The sequence below is a fragment of the Siphateles boraxobius genome, unplaced genomic scaffold (assembly GCF_051911475.1).
Source record: "Siphateles boraxobius isolate OS27281-9 unplaced genomic scaffold, OSU_SipBor_1 9, whole genome shotgun sequence".
In the NCBI taxonomy this organism is placed as follows: Eukaryota; Metazoa; Chordata; class Actinopteri; order Cypriniformes; family Leuciscidae; genus Siphateles; species Siphateles boraxobius.
Window position 1 is genome coordinate 29,948,410 of NW_027509219.1, and position 18,838 is coordinate 29,967,247.

Below are 18,838 nucleotides of genomic sequence, written 5' to 3' on the forward strand. Positions count from 1 at the left end.
GTTCTCTTTGGATCAAGGTCCTCAAGCAAATCCTCTCAATAAAACGCACACTGCGTCTTGCCAGAAGAGCACACACTTGAGATTCAATAGATGTGGGTGTTCTCACAGCAGAACCAACATTTGCTCAATATCCATTACAGCTGAGTGCTTTGACTTCTTTTGATCTTGAGTAGGTCTTCTGTCCTAAGTGTTATTGAACAAGATTTGCTATTCTTACTGTAAATGCAATTTCACAGGATGTCTGCGCTCTGTTCTTGAGTTCTTTGATGCTTTGCCCATAGGTGATGCAGGTAGCAATATGATAGATGAGGAATTGAATAGGAAACACTGTTTATTTGTTTTTTTTGGAAACATGGCACAAATCTATGGTTGGATTCTTAAATTTTTTTTGGGGGTGGGGGTTAAATAATAGGTCATTAAAGGTTTAATACTGTTCTGCAGTACCTTGAGAACCTGTTGAGGTTTTTGTTCATGAATTGGTGAATGTGTCGCAGGTTTATTTATGAGAAATGACTGGGGTTAAAGTGCTCAATCAATAGCTGCCACTCATCAGTTGCTCTCTCCACACGGTGTGCAGAATAGTAGGTGTACGGATGGAGGTCTTCCTCAAACAAAAGCAAATCTTTTCAAAGTTGCTATTGCATAGAAAAGCTCTTGAAAAATCACTGGTTGGTGTCTATATTTTTTGAAAATCATTCAAATATATATATATATATATATATATATATATATATATATATATATATATATATATATATATATATATATATTTGTTCAAACGGGAATTGAATGTATCTTCTTGCCCAGAAGTGCTTTTTTTTCTTTTTCCCCTCAATATAGTGGTTGTGCATTCCTACTTTGTCACCGTGTTGATTTTCTTGTAAACCTCAACATTAAGACTTTGTTATACAAACACTTTTGGACGCACAATGTAATGGCCCCCTATTGATTATCAGCATTTATTTATTTAGTTAGTTAGTTAGTTAGTTAGTTGGTATTAATTGGTATCAAACTAATAGACCTAAAGATATTGTATATTTAATTGTTTATTCCTATTTAGTTTAGATCATCATCTATCTTTTTCAAAAAGGAGTATTGATCCTGATATCAGTGTTATTATATTTATTGTAGTTTACTAAAGCTACATAAACTACACTACACTAACCATAAAAACAAACATGTTTGTTGCTTGAAATAATAAAAAGGTTAACTTAAATGAAATTAAATATTAAAATGTTTTTATTTCAGGTAATTGCCAAGGCTATAGTTTTCTCATTTTCATTTAGTTTAACTTGATGCACTAAAACTGAAATAAAAATGCTGAACTATAGAAAAAACACAACAAAATGACTACAATTTTAACTAAAATTATTATGAAAATGGAAAATATAGACAAATAAAAACCGTAATATAGTATCTGAATTATACTAAAACATCACTGCCTGTGACTTGTTTTCTTTTCTTTTTTTATTTCTTTTTTATCCTTGTTTCCCCCTTTTGTGCCAGTAGTGTTGCAGAAATGACCTATTTTACCTAATGGTTTTGAAAGCAATCAACAACCAAGCCAGCTTTTTTTAAAATAAATTTTTTTTTCCTGCAGTTTTTCCTGTTTGAAAACCTTTACTAATTGTCTGTGTTCTGCTGGTCTCATTAGTATAAGCCAGTGCTACATGAGGCTGGTTCATGAGGTTCCTCTGCCCATGCGTGTTAGGCCAGCTGTTTCCCCACACTCTGAGGCTGGGAGCGTTACAGCAGGATTAGGTGTGTCTGGGCTGGACGGTGTGCGGGTGAACATTGGCGTTGGGACAAACCAAGCCTTTCTGCAGAAGTATCGATGCTTCCACGCTGTCTGTCCAGACAGAACCACCCCCGCCCCACTGTAAATAGGATCGATGCGAACGTTTCTGCCATGCAAATGACCCCAGGATTAATGCACTTGGTGCTTTTAGTAAGGCTGTTTTTGGCCATTGTCTTCTTTGTGTGGGTATCTCAGTCTGGTATTTAGGATTTTGTTTTTTTTGTGATAATAAGGGAACATTAAAGGAGTCATATCATGAAGAATCAACATATTTTTCTTTAAAAATGGTGAAATAAAACTAAATCATGACTGTTTGTGGTGGAAAAAAATGCTCTTTTTGTGTATTATAATTGGACCTCAAAATGTTTTTAAAAAATTACTCCTTTAAGAAACAAGTGATCCCAAACCATTTGTGTTGTTAAATTATGGTGCAGATTTGTGTGTGTGTGTATGTGTATGTGTGTGTGTGTGTGTGTGTGTGTGTGTGTGTGTGTGTGTGTGTGTGTGTGTGTGTGTGTGTGTGTGTGTGTGTGTGTGTGTGTGTGTGTGTGTGTGTGTGTGTGTGTGTGTGTGTATGTGTGTGTGTGTGTGTGTGTGTGTGTGTGTGGTTTTGACCTGGCATTTTTACAATAATGTATGTTTCACAGTTGTACTTTTGCCAAAGACGACCATCTTGTAATATTGCTAATGGTATTTTTGGTGGGCATGTAATCTGTTCAAGAACTGTTAATGTGATCCGGTTGGATTTGAGAGTGAATAGATGAAGAGTTAATTAAAGGAAAACATGTTTCGCCTCTGGCTACTAGCTGTCACTCACCTTCGTTATGTCCTGGTGTGTTTTGTCTCAGAAATCTCAAGGTCCACTCCTTCCTGAGGCTTTGTTTTATTTTTTTAATTGGGAAGCATTTTACATTAGAAAACATTAAAGGTACAATATGTAAGAATCTCAAGGCCAGTGTTATATATTTTGTTAAGTTGATTACTTACAATTTCCCAAATGTTTCCAACTATTTTTAAATCATGAGAAAATTGCGATTTTAACCAAGGAAACGGGGCGTTACAGCAGGGGGAGCTGGGAGTCGCCAGTCAATTCCGTCATATCTGCGTTACCCTCGGTTTCCGCTCATACTGCGTGGAGTCCTTGACAAATGTGGAAGTTGTAGTTGTAGCGTCTACCAAGCTACAAACGTTAGCTTGTCTCATGCAGTCGTTACGGAACACAATTATTCTTTACCGATTGCAGCTGGTTCTGTCGACAAAGCATGCTTAATTTTATATTTTCCAAATGTAGCATTCGTTAATAGTTATGTTTATGTTAGGGAAGTATTATTGCTTTAGATATGTGTTTAGTTTATTGACATTGTTTATCACGTCTGATGTTTATGGCCATGTAAATAAATATAGCATGTGGTATACACAAAGATTAATCAGTATATTGGCAAATGATGTGAGTATGTTCGAATGTACTTTTACAACAATTGTTTAGAACACGTAAAACTGCACAGCGTTAACACAATAATGAATTCGGAATACAGTAACATCTATGATAACCAATTTAGTATTAAACCTGACTTTTCTTGCGGTTAATTCATTTTAATGAAATAAAAGTGTGATGAGGTTCAAGAGTCATGAAGGAAGAAGACAGGAGTCTGCGTGACTGGGACTCGTACTTTATTAAAATAAAACAAAACAAACAAAAGTCGCACACAACGCGCATTCACCGTGGCAACCGCGACGGCACAAAACGGTTCAAAAATGAGAGCTCGGATCCACCGGTTTTCTTTCTCTGCAATAGAATCTCTGCAATTTTCTTTCTCGATCACTGCAATAAGACACAGGTGTTCGTCATTTGCACTTGATCTACTTCCCTCTCGTCTCTTCTCTCTCCCATTACAGACCGCGCTGAACCACGCCACCCTCGCCACAAAAACCATTTCATTATAAAAAAAATTAACCTCATCCATTAACATGATTTTCAATTCCCGTCTGACTAAATTATATCCACGGTGGAGTTTAAAACGACAGTTCCCATCATTCCACGCTCCCTCACATCGTCATCGAGCTACGCCGTTGTTGTTGTTTTGAATGTAGCGCCCTCGTCAAAAAATCTTGCATATTGTACCTTTAAGTACAAAATAAAGCAAGGAAAATTTTAAACTAAAAATGGTAACTCTTTACAATAAGGTCCCATTAGTTTACGTTAACTAACAGTAACTTACAATGAGCAATACATTTGTTACAAAAAAATGCAACTGTTCATCGTTACCTAGGTCCAGTAAATATTATAATAACAGATACAACTTTTGATTTTACACGCCATTCGACTTTTACATGGAGTACAAGAACAATGCAAATGAAAAAAAATCGACATAAATCGGAAAGGAGAGGTTTAGAGAGACAGAATATTTAAACAAACCGGTTTCAAGGTTTTTGAGAAATTAGGTGATGTGCAATGTATATTATGAGAAAATTAAAGTGTTCTTTCAAAACAATATTAGGAACCTTTAAAACTGCATAATAACTAATGTACTTAATGTACAGCACTTTAACTAATGTAGTTAACTAATGTTAACACATGGAACCTTATTGTAATTGTCCAATAAATAATGAAACGGTCCAATAACTACTTTTTCTGAGATCACTTGACCAGCTTTTGTCAATCAATATTGGACAGCATCAGTATTACTGCTTATCTCTTTGCAAAAGTCTTATGTTTGTGTTGACCATGGCTTCTCCCGACTGCGTGACTTTAAAGTGTCTGTTTCATTGTCAGCTGGAAGCCCGAACGTCTGTTTAATGCCAGACAACATTGTATTTAACACATGCGTTTGTGTTCTGTCAGTACAACAGAGATGTCAGGATGCACAGAGACATTTAAGCACCTGCTTATCCCTGTTCCAGTGCACAGTTAAGACATCAAGCTGTTATTCTGTCAGCTTTAAATACTAGTGCTCCCCTAGTGCCAGCAGACCCGGGGCTGCCAGGAGCACATGAATTATGGGACAATTCAGAGTTTTTGCAGAAATGTTTCATGATTCTAATCTGTGTTTGAGCTAACAGTTTGTTTTTGTGTCTCTGTCGGGGGTTAAAACTTGGGTAGAGTGAAAGTACATCTGTTGGTTTAGTTCTGTAAAAAAAACCTTACTTCATAGACAGAATAGTGAAATTTGTGTTATTTACACACCTTAATGTTGTTCCACCCCTATAATATTTTGCTTAAGGCCCAAAAAGGAGCATGAACATAGTCCATATGAGTTTAGCATTTTGAGCAAGCATTCTGAAACCATACAATAGCTTTGTGAGAGAAAAAAAGGCTAAAATGTAACTCTTAGTTAAATCTGTTGCAATTTAATTTTGATATGTTCCTCATACAATGCCCTTCAAATGGTGTATGGAATCGTGTGGACTTTTTTATGGGGCTTTTTTATTTAATTTTATATTTTTAGTAGTTCATTTTAGTAAATTTTATTTTTAAATATAAATTTCCAGTAACTTTTGGTTTTATGGAAAAGAGCAGGTAGGCAGCACAAGTTTTGTAATAACACCAGGTACGGTTTTCGTTTTTGAGTGAACTATACCTTTAGTTTTTGTTAACAATGTCACTTGACTGTCCTATTGCTCATCAATATATTTATTGTAAGTGTATTTTGAATTGTTATATATAATATAATAGTAAAATGCTTATTAAGAGAAATAGCAACCATATTTCCCCCCTTTTTTTATTAGATTACAACTAACCATATGCAAATGTATTTCCCATTTAATGAAGCCAAAGCCTCAGGAAGGAGGAGACCTTGAGATTTCTTGAGCCAAACACATCAGGCTATAAGTTATGATGAGTGACAGCTAGTTCCCAAGGGCTAAACATGTTTCCCTTTAATTGTCTTTATAACTTGTGACCATGCATCACGAGTGCATATGTCTGTCATTGATGGAAACTCTGAGAGTAAAATGAGACACAGACTTCGTTGACTTTCGCAAGGTCACTTAGCCAACGGCGCTTTGATATTCTTCTACTTAACCGACCGTCTTACACAAATGGACGAACTAATGAGATCAAAAGATTAAGAAGCAGAAATTAGCCCCACTTGTGTGAAATTGCTAAGATTGTAATTTGCTTATGTATTATAGAAAATCTCCCTTCTTTGGACATAGACTTTATAATGACCCTTTACATAAGCAATTCCTTCATTCAAGCAGATCTCGAAGAAATTCCACATTTGACTTCATTCTAAAACATGGACGGAATGGAATCCAAATCATATTCATAGTAAAGCCAGCTCAGGGAGCGCTAAGACTTCTGATGAGATAAGGGAACAGTCTAGATGTATTTTTATTTTTTATTTCATTCCTGCTATATCATGTCCGTCTGGAACTATACGAACATTTCGGTTAATGCCAATACGATTGAAATGATTCTCAATGCAGATTTCACATAGCAAAAAAAAGGTAAAAAGTAATTGAAGTCGAACGCACCATTATTTCAAAATTTAAAGGGGTATTTCAGTCAAAAATGAAAATTCTGTAATGATGTACTCACCTACAGTCAAACCAAAATTATTCAGACACCAGATATAATTTTTGATATTTCTTTACTAGAGGGTGCAGAACATTATAGTTCATTGTATGTAAGGGAGGATAGCAAAATAAAGCAAACTGTGATATATTTTACCCAAAAATTCTTCATACAGTGGACCTGTAAAATGTAAAAAATTTGGGACCAAAAATTATTCAGACACTTTGACCCGACCATGTTCTGCTTAAGTGTTGTTTCTTTAATCGATAATGCGACCTTTTTACACCACAGACTGAATAAAATTAAGCTTTGCTCGGTAATTGGTTGACCTAAATTGGTATTATCTAATTGTGTACTTAAATTTACCAGCTGACAGCAATTCAACCTAATTCATTTGTGAGACAGTCTAACAGAAGGATGGCCAAAACCAGTGAAATATCAACTGATTTGATAACTCTTGAGTTCTTGTCATATTTTATTACCATTTTCTAAACTATAGCGAATAAACTGTGACAATGTGAGAAATGTTGTAGGTGTCTGAATAAATTTTGGTTTGTCGTTCCAAACCTGCATGATTGTTTTTTTGTGAAACAAGATATTTCGAACAATGTTGTGTGGACTGAAATACTGAAGAAAGTCAGTCATACAGGTTTGTTGTTTTTTTTTATGTAAAATTAAATTCTTTGTATAGCAATTGATCATGTGACATTTGACAGAACCATTAACGTAGGTTCTATATGCATTAATAAAATTTTTACGTTACAATATCCACCTTTATGCATTCAATACATCTTGATTTTAGTAATACAGTTGCCATTAGGCTGGGTGTCCAACAGCTAGTCACAAATTATGGATATTTATATAATCACAGAGCGTACAAAATTTTCCTTTTTGATTTTTTTGCCCTCAAACTAATCAAAAGAATGCCATGAATGTCCCAGAGGCTCATGCCTTTTCACATCGTACAATGTCCTGAAACCGTGCGGCTGGTTATGCGCTTTAATCATGTCTTGAACGAAGCTGTCAGAAGAAACAAATGGCAGGCCTCAAACCCGGAGCCCACAATAAGATCAGAGAGCAGCGGACTTGCCATCACAACATGTTTCAGCCCTGCAGTTAATGATGGAGCATGTGTCTGCCAATTGCTGTGCCTGCGAGGACTAATAGCCTGGTCAGTCTTAAAGATCAGCATGGCGCAAAGGGACGAAAAGGGGTGGAAAAGAACGAGAAACAACTAACAGGGGCCAAAAAAAGCAGCGACCTTTTGAAAATTCACTGCTCTGAGAAAAATGTTTGATGTGGTAACTTTAGCGAGCTTGGATTCCTTATTAGTTTCAAGACAAGGGAGTGTAAAAGTTGAAAGAGCTGTGGTCTCGGCTCGCTCGGCCTGCTAATTCCTCATTAAAATAGCAAGGGAACCTTTGATAGATACTTTTTTTTAGAGCTTGCTATTCATGTGAGTGAATATTCATTTAAATTGTTTGTTTAGGATTCCGTGGGGATGATGTCTATCTGTTGTGTCCTGTAATTTTTCTGATGGATGGTTAAATTGTATGAACCTAGATGATAATGTACTTTCTTGTAGGGTTTAACCTAATTGCTGTCACTGCTTGGTTCTTGGTTTGTAACCTTTTAAGATGGGAATTTAGAAACATTTACTCCAATTTCTGAATATTCCAAGCATTTTATTCAATATGAATAAAATCATAAATTGGAGGAAAGTGGATTTACAGGTTCGCTCTTTTTTTGGGGGGGGGCTTTTTTTTTGGCTATACAGGACCATGATAGGCATTCTTTTAAGAATAAAACAAGAACATTACTATTCATTTCATTAAAAAAGTTACCATGTTTGCCACCAATCCAGGAAATAAAATTCTTGAATTTTTTTTAATAAGCAACTATATACAAGATAATTTCGTATAACTTAAAGGAACTTCCTTGCAGACCAGTTACCGTTCAATAAAAGTCTGATTGTTTGGGTTTAATGAATTTAGTCCATTTACTAAAAAAAAAAAAAAAATCACAAAGCAAATTGGTGTCCTTAAAGGTTGGATTTTACCTCATTATTTTAATTAAGGCATTAAGATCAATTTCCAAAAGAGGATTTTTTTAATCCTCTTTTTAATTAACTGTAGCATAGGTGTATTCACTAATGCTAAGCACTGTATATGGTGCAGTAAATATTCTCGATTTTCTAAAGAAATACTACTTCACCCAAAAAAATTAGTAATCTGATGTTTTTAGAGTAGTCATGCTGCTTTTTTTTTTGTTTTTGCTTTTTTCGTTGACTGTTCATAGTGTCTACACCTGTAATTACATCTCCAAAAACACCATATTAGAATCATGAATGTAGTCCATATAACTTGTTATAGGTTTGCGTAGTTAACGGTGTAGGAATATTATCACTGAATAACAGCTTAAAGTTTGGTCTTTTCCTCACATAGCGCTGTCGTATGACTTCAGAAGTCGTTTGAACTACTTTTATGGTAGCTCTAGGAAAAACAACAGCAGACATAATTTTATGTTTTGATGAACTGTGCCTTTTAAAACTGTTTTGATTTCAAATGCCTCTCTCTCCTTATTCAATCACTGCCTGTAGAAACTTGTTTAAATCCAAACGGGTTTCCTGCACGGAATATGTCTGATCTCATTTGCGTTACCCATAACCCTGATTTATGAGATCCAGACATGGAAAATACCCTAGACCTTGTGATCCCTGGCTGATATTTAAAAATTAATTAACCCCCTGACTGCAGCATTGCTGTCTCTTCCTCTCTCCGCCCGTCAATCTCTTTTTCCCCATTCCACCTTCCCCTATTTTTAGGTCTCTTTTTTCTCTCTCGTTGCATGGGGATTAATATCTTAATTATCTCATGTGAATAAATATTCTCAATGAGATCACAGACTATGCATATGGATAGAAGTTAGAACAGCATTTATGTATCTTTTTTTTTTTTTAGCTGCTGCTCTGTCTTAAGTTATTAGCCTAATTCTGTTAGTTTATCAGTTTATTCCAATTACTAGTTTCTTACTAGATGCTCCACTGCATGTTGCTGGAGTTTAAGATGTTTTCACACTTTGCAGGTTTGGTCAAATTAAAAAGTATTGCTCTGTTATTGCACTTCATTTGAATAAGTGTGAATACTGCTAACCAAACCCAGGTGTGCACCAAACAAGCGGACCGATACTCACCTTTTCAGGGGGTCTTGTTCTGTATCCAAACCAACTCTGGTGCGAGTTGACTGAAATATGAACGCAACACGGACCAAAGGTATCTAAATGAGTCAAAAATGCGATGTGATATCACAAGATGTGACCCTAAAAAAGACAGAATGTTCTTCTCCTCTTAGGAGCTACGTTGCCCATTAGTTTGGTACCGCGTTTCTTTGCAGTTGGTCCCATTTGTCTGGCTCCTTTACACATTTTAAAGGGTCTTTGTGAACTTTCAGCTGGTAAAATAAAACCATCATATGTACCAATAACGAGGACATTTAGCCCAGCACACAGGATTTTTTTGGATGTTCGGTAAGTTCTGTTGCAAAATATATGTCATAAAATGTTTTCTGGTTTGTGTCTTTCGGTTCGGTGTTAAAAATGACAGTGTGAACTATGACTAAATGTATTTTTTGCTCCGGACCAAAAAAACCAAGAGAACTGAACTAGAAGTGTGAACACACCCTAAATGTTAATGTATACTGGATATTTAATGCACTCCCTAAAGAAGATCTAATATGGCATTCAACAGGTGTTTTTGTCCTTAGAGTCTACACTTTTTAAGGGACAGTTCCCAGCAGCAACATTAGGTTGCGTCCTTCTAGCTGATTCGAAACAACACAATCTTTGGCTTCACAACTGGCCATAGCTTTTAAAAACCTGATCATAAATTAAAAATTGTTGCTAAAAGTAAAATGTCATTTGACTATTTCAACACTTTCTCCCAGTAGTCTACCTATCAAAAGCTAACAGATCTGAGTTGAACAAATTGAGGCGATTTTCCCCTCAAGGCTGTGCAAAGATTTTGGGAGATTTTAGATAAAGACGCACTCATACAAACAGTCATTTCATCATTGCGGGTTCAGACTAACAAGCGATGAATGATCAAAGAGAGTTGTTTCAACTTGTACTTAATATTCGTGACATGGTTTTGCTGTTCCCTGCTCGGCGAAGCTTCTTTGAATAGATATTGGGTTTGATGGGTGTGTGCAATTAGTTGCATGGAATAATGCAGTTCCCCTGCATAAGCGCTCGTCCTCTAGTTCTGCTTATAGGCTAGTATTAAATGCAAAAGCATCAGGAATGAGAAGCACTGCAGTTGGAGCATTGCAGAACTCTGGAAGATGGTGGAGAGGGATGCACTGGCCTCATTAAAAGAATAATCTTTAAGAGGTTTTTAAGAATTAAACGTGTTAGAATGTACATCCTATTTAAGATTATGTTAATTTTTCAGCACTTGAAACGTATTATGCATTATAATTCATTCGCAATGCCTTACCTATGAATTATTGTTGTGAGTTATTATATACATTAATATTTATTTATTCACTGCTGGAAGTTTAAATAGTATGTATTGAAACATGATCAATATCGGTGGCTTGCATTGAGCTTCTGAATCAATGCTAAACCTTTGCAAATTTTTATACAAGTCAGATTATAGTTAATTATGTAAAGATAATATGCATTACAATCTGTATTAAAGGGTGAACACAGCTTTATAAAGTGTTTTCCAAAGTTTTTCTTGAATTGCATTTGAGTGTGGTGGGTTTTACAGACCCTGTTTGCGAAAGTGTCTTGTTTAAAATGGGGTGTGCAACATCTTCGATTGGATTATGGCATTCTAATGTGGTAGACAACAATGCAATGGTTTTTCTGTGCTTCTGTGATTGTGTCTGCTTCCAGTGAAAGAGGCTGTCTTGTTTTGTTCCATTTGATGGTGACATTGATTGTGTGTGCTTGTCCCGTGCATCCTCTCACAAGTCAGATTCTGACCCTGCACTTTAATCTTCAACTGCCCCAATGAGATGACACTCTCAGCTGCCTGACAGCATTCTGGGTAATGTCTCCCTTGTCCTGTATCTCTCTCTCTCACTCTCTCTCTCTCTCGTACTCATTCTTCACAGTCCTCCACATCTTTTGTCCTTTGTCTCTGTTTTACTGTCCTCTCTTTGTGAATTCTAGAGGTTGTCTTGTAGATGTTGCTTTGCGTTCGTGTTATGAAACATGTTAGAGGGCAAGATTGCTTTCATGCTCTCCTCTAATTGACAGAAATACATAGGCCTTACTACTGGCTGGCATAGTTTAAAAATTGTAAACTTTTTTCTGTATCTTAATGTTTTTCAGCTTTTTGACACTGCTTAATATATATTTTTATATTTAATATTTACTCACTGTACTCATTGTAACCGATATTATTTCCACAATCAGTTTATTTAAGCCCTTTTTGATTTCATGTTGGCTCTACATGGGTGGTTTTATTATTATTTTAAACAATATATATATATATATATATATATATATTACACACGCACGCACACACACACACACACACACACATAAATAAATATATATATATATATATATATATATATATATATATATATATATATATATATATATATATATATATATACATAGAGCCTCTCTATTTTTATTTTTTTATTTTTTGTCTTGTTTTTTTGAAACGCTACCAGACCTACACAATTATCAGGGCGTCAATATTTAAACCAGTGGTGATTGCTGTGGATGTTTTTAATGCAAAATATCTTTCAAGCCACTTGACATTCAAAGACGCCTGAGCCATCTTGACAGCATCTCATGCGTGTGTTTTTTTCTTACCTTGTTATGTAGGCTTTTTATTTATTAGCAAGGGTTTTTTATACAGCTGGAGCCCAGTTTCCCTTCATACACGCTACTCTTGTACAAGATCTGGCCCTTACCAAGTAGGTTCATTAGCTACGAAAAGAAGATTCAGTTAATTAAAATAATTCCCCGTTAACACAGCTGCTTTGGTCAGCCAAATTAAACAGAGGGAGTGCTGTGCCGTCTGCTTCGCACTTAGCAAACTGCCTCGGAACATGGCTAATTAGCTCAATAGGAGGAATATTTAAATAGCAATTAATGAGGCACGGGCCTATGCAAGCTCTAATTTAAGAGCCTGGTTTGTGAGGGTGTGCATGCCGATGAATTCTGAAGCCTGATGAGATCACTTTTGTCACTGCTTGTGTTACGATCAGCCTAGCTCGCTACCAGTGCGTGTTGCTCACGGATTATTGATTTTCTTAAGATTTTTCCCAGCAAGCTGACTGCCTAGAGCAGTTGTGTTGGAGAATGCACTTTAAAGGTGTGGTTTGTCAAGCTATAAGCTACTCTTTATTAAAAGTAGTTGATCTACAATCAAGTTAGCCTTTTAGTTGTTAACTTGCATTGAAGTTATCCAGTTCTGTTTCTTTTCCTAATATGTATCTGCCCCAGATGTTGGTCAACCTTCTATGCACACCTTGGCAATAGAATCGCCATTGACTACTTGTAAATTTTTTAGCTTATTTGACTGTGTATATGTAGATCAACAGCAATCAATCAAGCATTCAAAATTTTTCATGATGTGAAAAATGTGATGCTTTATACTTTATTGGCCATTCAATGAAAAAAAAAAGTACAATAATTCTAATAAAATTGTAATATTTACATTTTTTCTACTTATAATAATAATAATAATATAAAACACTACAGTCTGATAAGTTGAGTTGTTGAGCTCATGAATATTGATTACATTGTCTGTTAGCTCAAACTCATTTGCTAAAAATCAAAACGTGGACGGTAATTGGTGAGAACGAGCCAATGAAATTGCTGCTTGTGCATTATTCCCGCCCACTACCGAAGGAACCAGCCGGCAATGCCCGGCAGTGGCTTTTGCTTAGTCTTAAAGGCTCAATAATTCTGAACGAATACAGTCATTTTAAAAGGTAAAAAAACAAGAAACCACATATTTTACATAGAGCACATCAATTCTAGCCAGTGGCTAACCATAGGTATTATTTACTGGCCTAGATTGAAATTTAGTCTCATATGTGAGTTATTTACTTGCAACATTGAGGGTTGTTGGTTAAGCATGCCGGACGATGTCCATGGCATCAGGTAGGTGGTGTCCAGAGTTCTGTCACACCCATTAACATCTCTCCTGACAGAGTGCAACAGTGCATTCTGGGTAGAGGACAACTTTCACATGGTTTCATCACATGAACAGGAAAAGCTATGTACTGGCATCTGCTATACTACAACATCAAAGCCAAAGATATTACAGTCACCATGTTACATTCAACATAGTAAGACAGGAGGCGAGGGGGAGGAGGTGGGCAGGAGATGAGGAACAACACAAGGAAAAACGTGATTGAGTACTATATAAGCAACTGTGCTTTCTCCCAGAAGAACAGATTGTTGACAACATTGGGACTGTGCTGTGAGTAAACAATTCTTAAAAGCCCAATTAGTCTGTGATTTCATTTTGCATGTTTAACTGTTCTTTGTAAAGCAGCAGAAGAGTAAGTTCTCTGGACAATGTTAATTTCGAATCTGTTCAAGGCTTGTTAGCATTATCATGAGAATCAAATTTGATCCATTGGCCGTAAAACTATGAATTAATGTGGAATTAAGAAATGACTTGACAAGCACAGTTGTGTGCCCTGTTAACAAACAAAATTCCCTACTGAAACTGGAAGTTTGTTTTTTGTAGAACCCAACCAACCTAAATATATTATAGTAAAGTGTGTATGTGTGTGTGTGTGTCACATAATGGAATTGTATCACGATTAAGCAAATATGTGTTAATCGTGACATCCCTAATACATAGAAATTTTTTTTCCTACTGTAGTTGCAGTACCATGCAGGTCTGGCCTCCAGTCTTCTCAACCAACAGTCACTCAAACGCTCAGCCAATCAGATGGGAACATCTGCCAAAAGAAGACCCAAAGTCCAGCCCAGCACCCTTGTCCTACCAACACAGTGAGTTTGAGTTCATATTTTTCACAGTATCTCATAATCAGAAAGTTTTTTTGATGCTCCTAGTAGGCTCTTTCACATGTGAAACTTGTTCAATTTCTGCAGTGTTAAACTTGTCCAGTAAATGTACTACATATGGACTTATCATGTACAAACATAGATATAGGATTAAAGAAGCACAACATAAGGCCTACATTCATGAAACTGAAGTCACCAGCATTTGTTTGTCCATAGACCCACCGGCAGCAGGTCAGAGGTGACCATTGATTCTCTTCCTCTCTATTGGTTCATCCGATTATGGTGACAGAGTAGAATAGCTCATTGTCTTTCCTGGTGTCACTAGGGTCGTAGACCATAGGCTTTAATAATAAAGTAGCGAGAGTGGGATTTGGTGAACATAGAGGAGAAAAGAGCACTTACTCTGGAGGGAAGATGAAAGACGGATAGAGAATGAACAGAAAATAACCATGGAGGACACATAGAAAAGACAAGAGCGGAGCCCAGGTGGTCTGTGTCCCTCTGAAAAGCCCACTGATGGGATACCACTTCTGTTTCTCCTTGCAAATGTGCTCTTTTTAATCTGATTCTGTTGCAATGTGTTATTTTCTTTCTAAGGTCCTTCAAAATGATTGTTCATTTATTTCAAGTTGTAGTGCTCTCCTTTGCTCCGATGCCTGCCTGGGTACTCGTAGCGCAATGTGCTTTCTAAGGTTGAAGGACCAGGAGAAGAAATAAAAATTTGCTATGTATAATGTCCTGGTGGCGAAGGACGGCCGAGGGACGTGAGAGAACGGCGAGAGGCCGGTGGTGCGATTGCCAATGAGCAACACCTTTGTAGCACACCGGTCTCGCATCTCTCACGGAGGAGCGGAAGCATAAAGGAGGAGCGACGACGTTGATAATCGAGAGAGGAACAGGCCTGTATTTTAGTTGTATTTCGTTTTGTTTTTGTATTTGTATTTTACTTTATCCAGCAGACGTCCGCGAGGGGCTGCTGGCAGTTATATTTATTTTCGGTAGTCAGTAGTCGTCCGTGAGGGGCTGCTGGCGGTATTTTGGTTTGTTTGTTTTATTTTAAATAAAGTTTCTTTGATTGTTCGCCGGTTCCTGTTCGCCGTGCGCCGGAGCCTGCTGCCATCTGCCGGGTAGGGGAGGAGCAGGAACGGGGGGACTCGCGGCCATGGACGCTCGAGGCGGTGCGCTGGAGTGAGTTGCTGGGGGGGGGGGCGGTTGAGCTCGCTGCCGGCCGCCTGGGAGTTGGAGGGGCGGCTGCCGTCCGGGAGGGAGCGGGGGAGTTGCGGCCGCTTGCCGTGGGCCGGAGAACTGCTGCCGTCCATCAGGAAAAGGGGAGGAGCAGGGAGCGGGGGACTCCTACCGTCTACCCTAGAGCCCAAGGAGCCGTCGCCGTCCACCGGGCGGCGAAGGAGCGTCGAACCGTCCACCGAGGGCTACCCAGCGTCACCGCCAGGCACCTTGGAGGAGATCGCCCAGCTGGTGGGGGACCAGATGGCAGCGCGTTGTGGGAATCAGACCAAGTTTTTTTTTTTTTTTTTTTCTCGATCTGTCGCTCCTCATGCTTCCGTCTCCGTTTCCCTCGCCTTGTCGGTCCATACCCCCCTGGGATCGCCACCGCCGGGGGGGAGTAGGCACAGGCTCGTGGGTACCCCCCAGCCTGTGAGGGGCGATGGGGCTATGTGGCGAAGGACGGCCGAGGGACGTGAGAGAACGTCTTTGTATTTGTAACGTGTTTGTATTTGTATTTTACTTTAGCCAGCAATCGTCCGCGAGGGGCTGCTGGCGGTATTTTGGTTTGTTTGTTTTATTTTAAATAAAGTTTCTTTGATTGTTCGCCGGTTCCCGCCTCCTTCTTCCTTGAACATTGCTACAGTCCTATGTCCGAAATCGATCTCTGTTCGACTATAAAGTGTTGCCTAAAGACTATATAAAGTGAACACACGTTGGTTCACGTTTTTTAACCGGACCCATAATGCTCTTTGATTTCTGTGCGACCAATCTACGTGCATTTTATCAGTTAACTCAGTGTGAAGTGTTTTATCTTTCTCGATGAATTGATTATAGTTACATTATCTCCAACTTGTAAGATTGTACAAAGGAAAAAAAAAGATTATGAATGATTTAAAGTGCCCCTGTTATGCCATTTTAAAGGCTCCTAATTTTGTTTTCGGAAGCTAAACACCCATTACCATAAGGCCGGTGACACACTGGCTGCGTGGCGTGAGCGTGGCGTTTCTGTTTCGTGTCAGCTGCGTGGCGGCTGCGTCGCGTTTTCTGTGTCTTTGCACACCAGAAACGGGTCTGACGCGGCGCTGCTGACACGGATCACCCTTGATCGACATATGGGAGAGTTGTGGAAGCCCTATACTTCGTGTTAAGCATACATATAAAGCCTACTGATAAAGACACGCAGGCAGTCTGCAAGCTCTAACCTGTTAACATGGGAGCCGAAATACAAACCGACACGCCACGCAGCCAGTGTGTCATGGGCCTTAGTGAACTTCAGCTCCATCCGGAGGCTTCCTATAGCTCAGCGAGCAAATACACTACACTAAAGACAGTAACGATGACGTCGATTTTAACCGGATTAATCCAATCGCGAGTCCGATGATGAAACATTGAAGGAACTAGTTATTCAACCCGAACCTCCATCGCAAGGATGACTTCAGCAGGACGTTTCTCAGTGATACACTACTCAGTTTGAGGTACATTATGAGATGTTAACTCAATTACTTTGTTGATTACTTACACCAAAAAGTAATGCATTACTGTCAAAAGTAACTTTTTAGTTACTTTAAAAAAAAAAACATTCTTTAATGTTCCCATTAATGTTCTTTTATGCGTTATGGTCTACACAAACACAAAACTGACTTAAACAGAAAGTAATTTTTAAACACTATTTTATTTAAGTCAAACCAGCACAAAGTGAATATATCACAAGGATTTCTGAGGTGACTCGCTATGCTGACTCACGATCTTCGCAGTAGATGCGGCAGAGAGAAATGCACATTTCATACGGATTACATAAGCAGAGAGCAGTCTGTAGTCTGTTTTCTTTCGTTTTGAATTGTTCTGTTTAAAAGTAGACATGTCTGTGAGGCATGTAGGCTACCTTATACGCCGAGTTTCGGTTCATTTATGAGACGAGCTCCAGTTCACGCGCTGGCGCCTCCGTTTCGTGATTATCTATCGTCTGCTATATTTACTTCTTATTTATTAAATCCACGCAATTGGTTGATGAAACATTGATTAAAATTAAGATACAATTAATACAAAACGAAATTCACTTTAAAGAAAGGTTTTGTGCTTTCTGTTTGATGTCTCTGTGAAAGTTTAACGCATATTTTAGTGCCGCTTTCAGAGCGCTCACGTATGGAGAACTGTCACGTCCGTAACATTGTTTCTTCCTCATAAATGCGAACACTAAAAATAAAATAAAATACATATTTTGTTCTGTGGAGATTGAGAGCCAACCCTTCTTCATCCGGTCGGTAGTATTAGCCTACTTTGGTTTGCGCAGTGTAATTCACAGAATTACTAAACAATATTTTAGGCCTATAAAATTCAGCCCGTATAAATGTGCATTTTCTAAGCTTAGAAAATGGACAAAATTCATTTGATTCTAATCATAATGTAACATTATTGTGAAATTGATTTCTTTATAGGCTATTTGCTATTAGTATAGTAAATACTTATGTTTTTATCCAACTAGGCTATGTGTGGGCCTTATGTAAAATACGGGACAAATCGTATTATTTTACAAATTTACAAATCGTAAATCACTTATTGATTTGATACGGACGCATCATTTTACTTGTAAATACGTATTTTAAATCCGTATTTTAAGGGACGGGTGGCAAGCAACCCTACCAACAACATCGTACAACATAGGCGGGCATTATGCAAATTTGTTTTCTAGTGACTTAGAACCATCAGGCAGTGGGATTAGAATTATAAAAGACTCATATAGGTGGTTCAGATGCGATTCTTTCTTTTGGGTAAGTTTATTTATCGAGCACTTTTGTCTTTATAACTTTGCAGAACATTTACATTTACAAACAGCTATATTATACACTGCATGAAAGGGAATATTCGGGGGGGAGGGGAAAACAATATGGGCACTTTAAATGTGCATTTAACACCTGAAGATGACATAGAATCAATTAGTTCACCCAAAAATGAAAGTTCTGTCTTTAATTACTCACCCTCATGTTATTCCAAATCCGTAAGACTTTCGTTCATCTTCGGAACACAAATGAAAATATTTTTAATGAAATCTGAGAGCTTTTTGTCCCTCCATTGACAGCCTATGCAACTGCCACTTTCAAGCCCCAGACAGGTAGCAAAGACATCATAAAAGTAATCCATGTGATGCAAGTGCTTTGCGCAAAAAATGTTTTTCACGAGAGCACCACAACGTGCTCGTGTAGAGCAGAAGTTGTTACATAAACGCACGTTAGAGATGAACAATTTGGTAAATTGTTTTGTTTTTTGCGCGAAACACTCTCATCTCTTCA

At 37.8% G+C, this 18,838-nt stretch overlaps 1 protein-coding gene across 1 annotated transcript in view; it reads left to right on the forward strand.

Annotated features, from left to right (window-relative positions):
• Positions 1–18,838, forward strand: part of med27 (mediator complex subunit 27) — a 64,679-nt gene that overhangs the window by 2,337 nt on the left and 43,504 nt on the right. Inside the window, exon 3 of the mRNA XM_077222673.1 lies at positions 14,179–14,309. Within this exon, the coding sequence (XP_077078788.1) occupies positions 14,179–14,309 (131 nt within the window). The remainder of the gene's footprint in view (positions 1–14,178; positions 14,310–18,838) is intronic.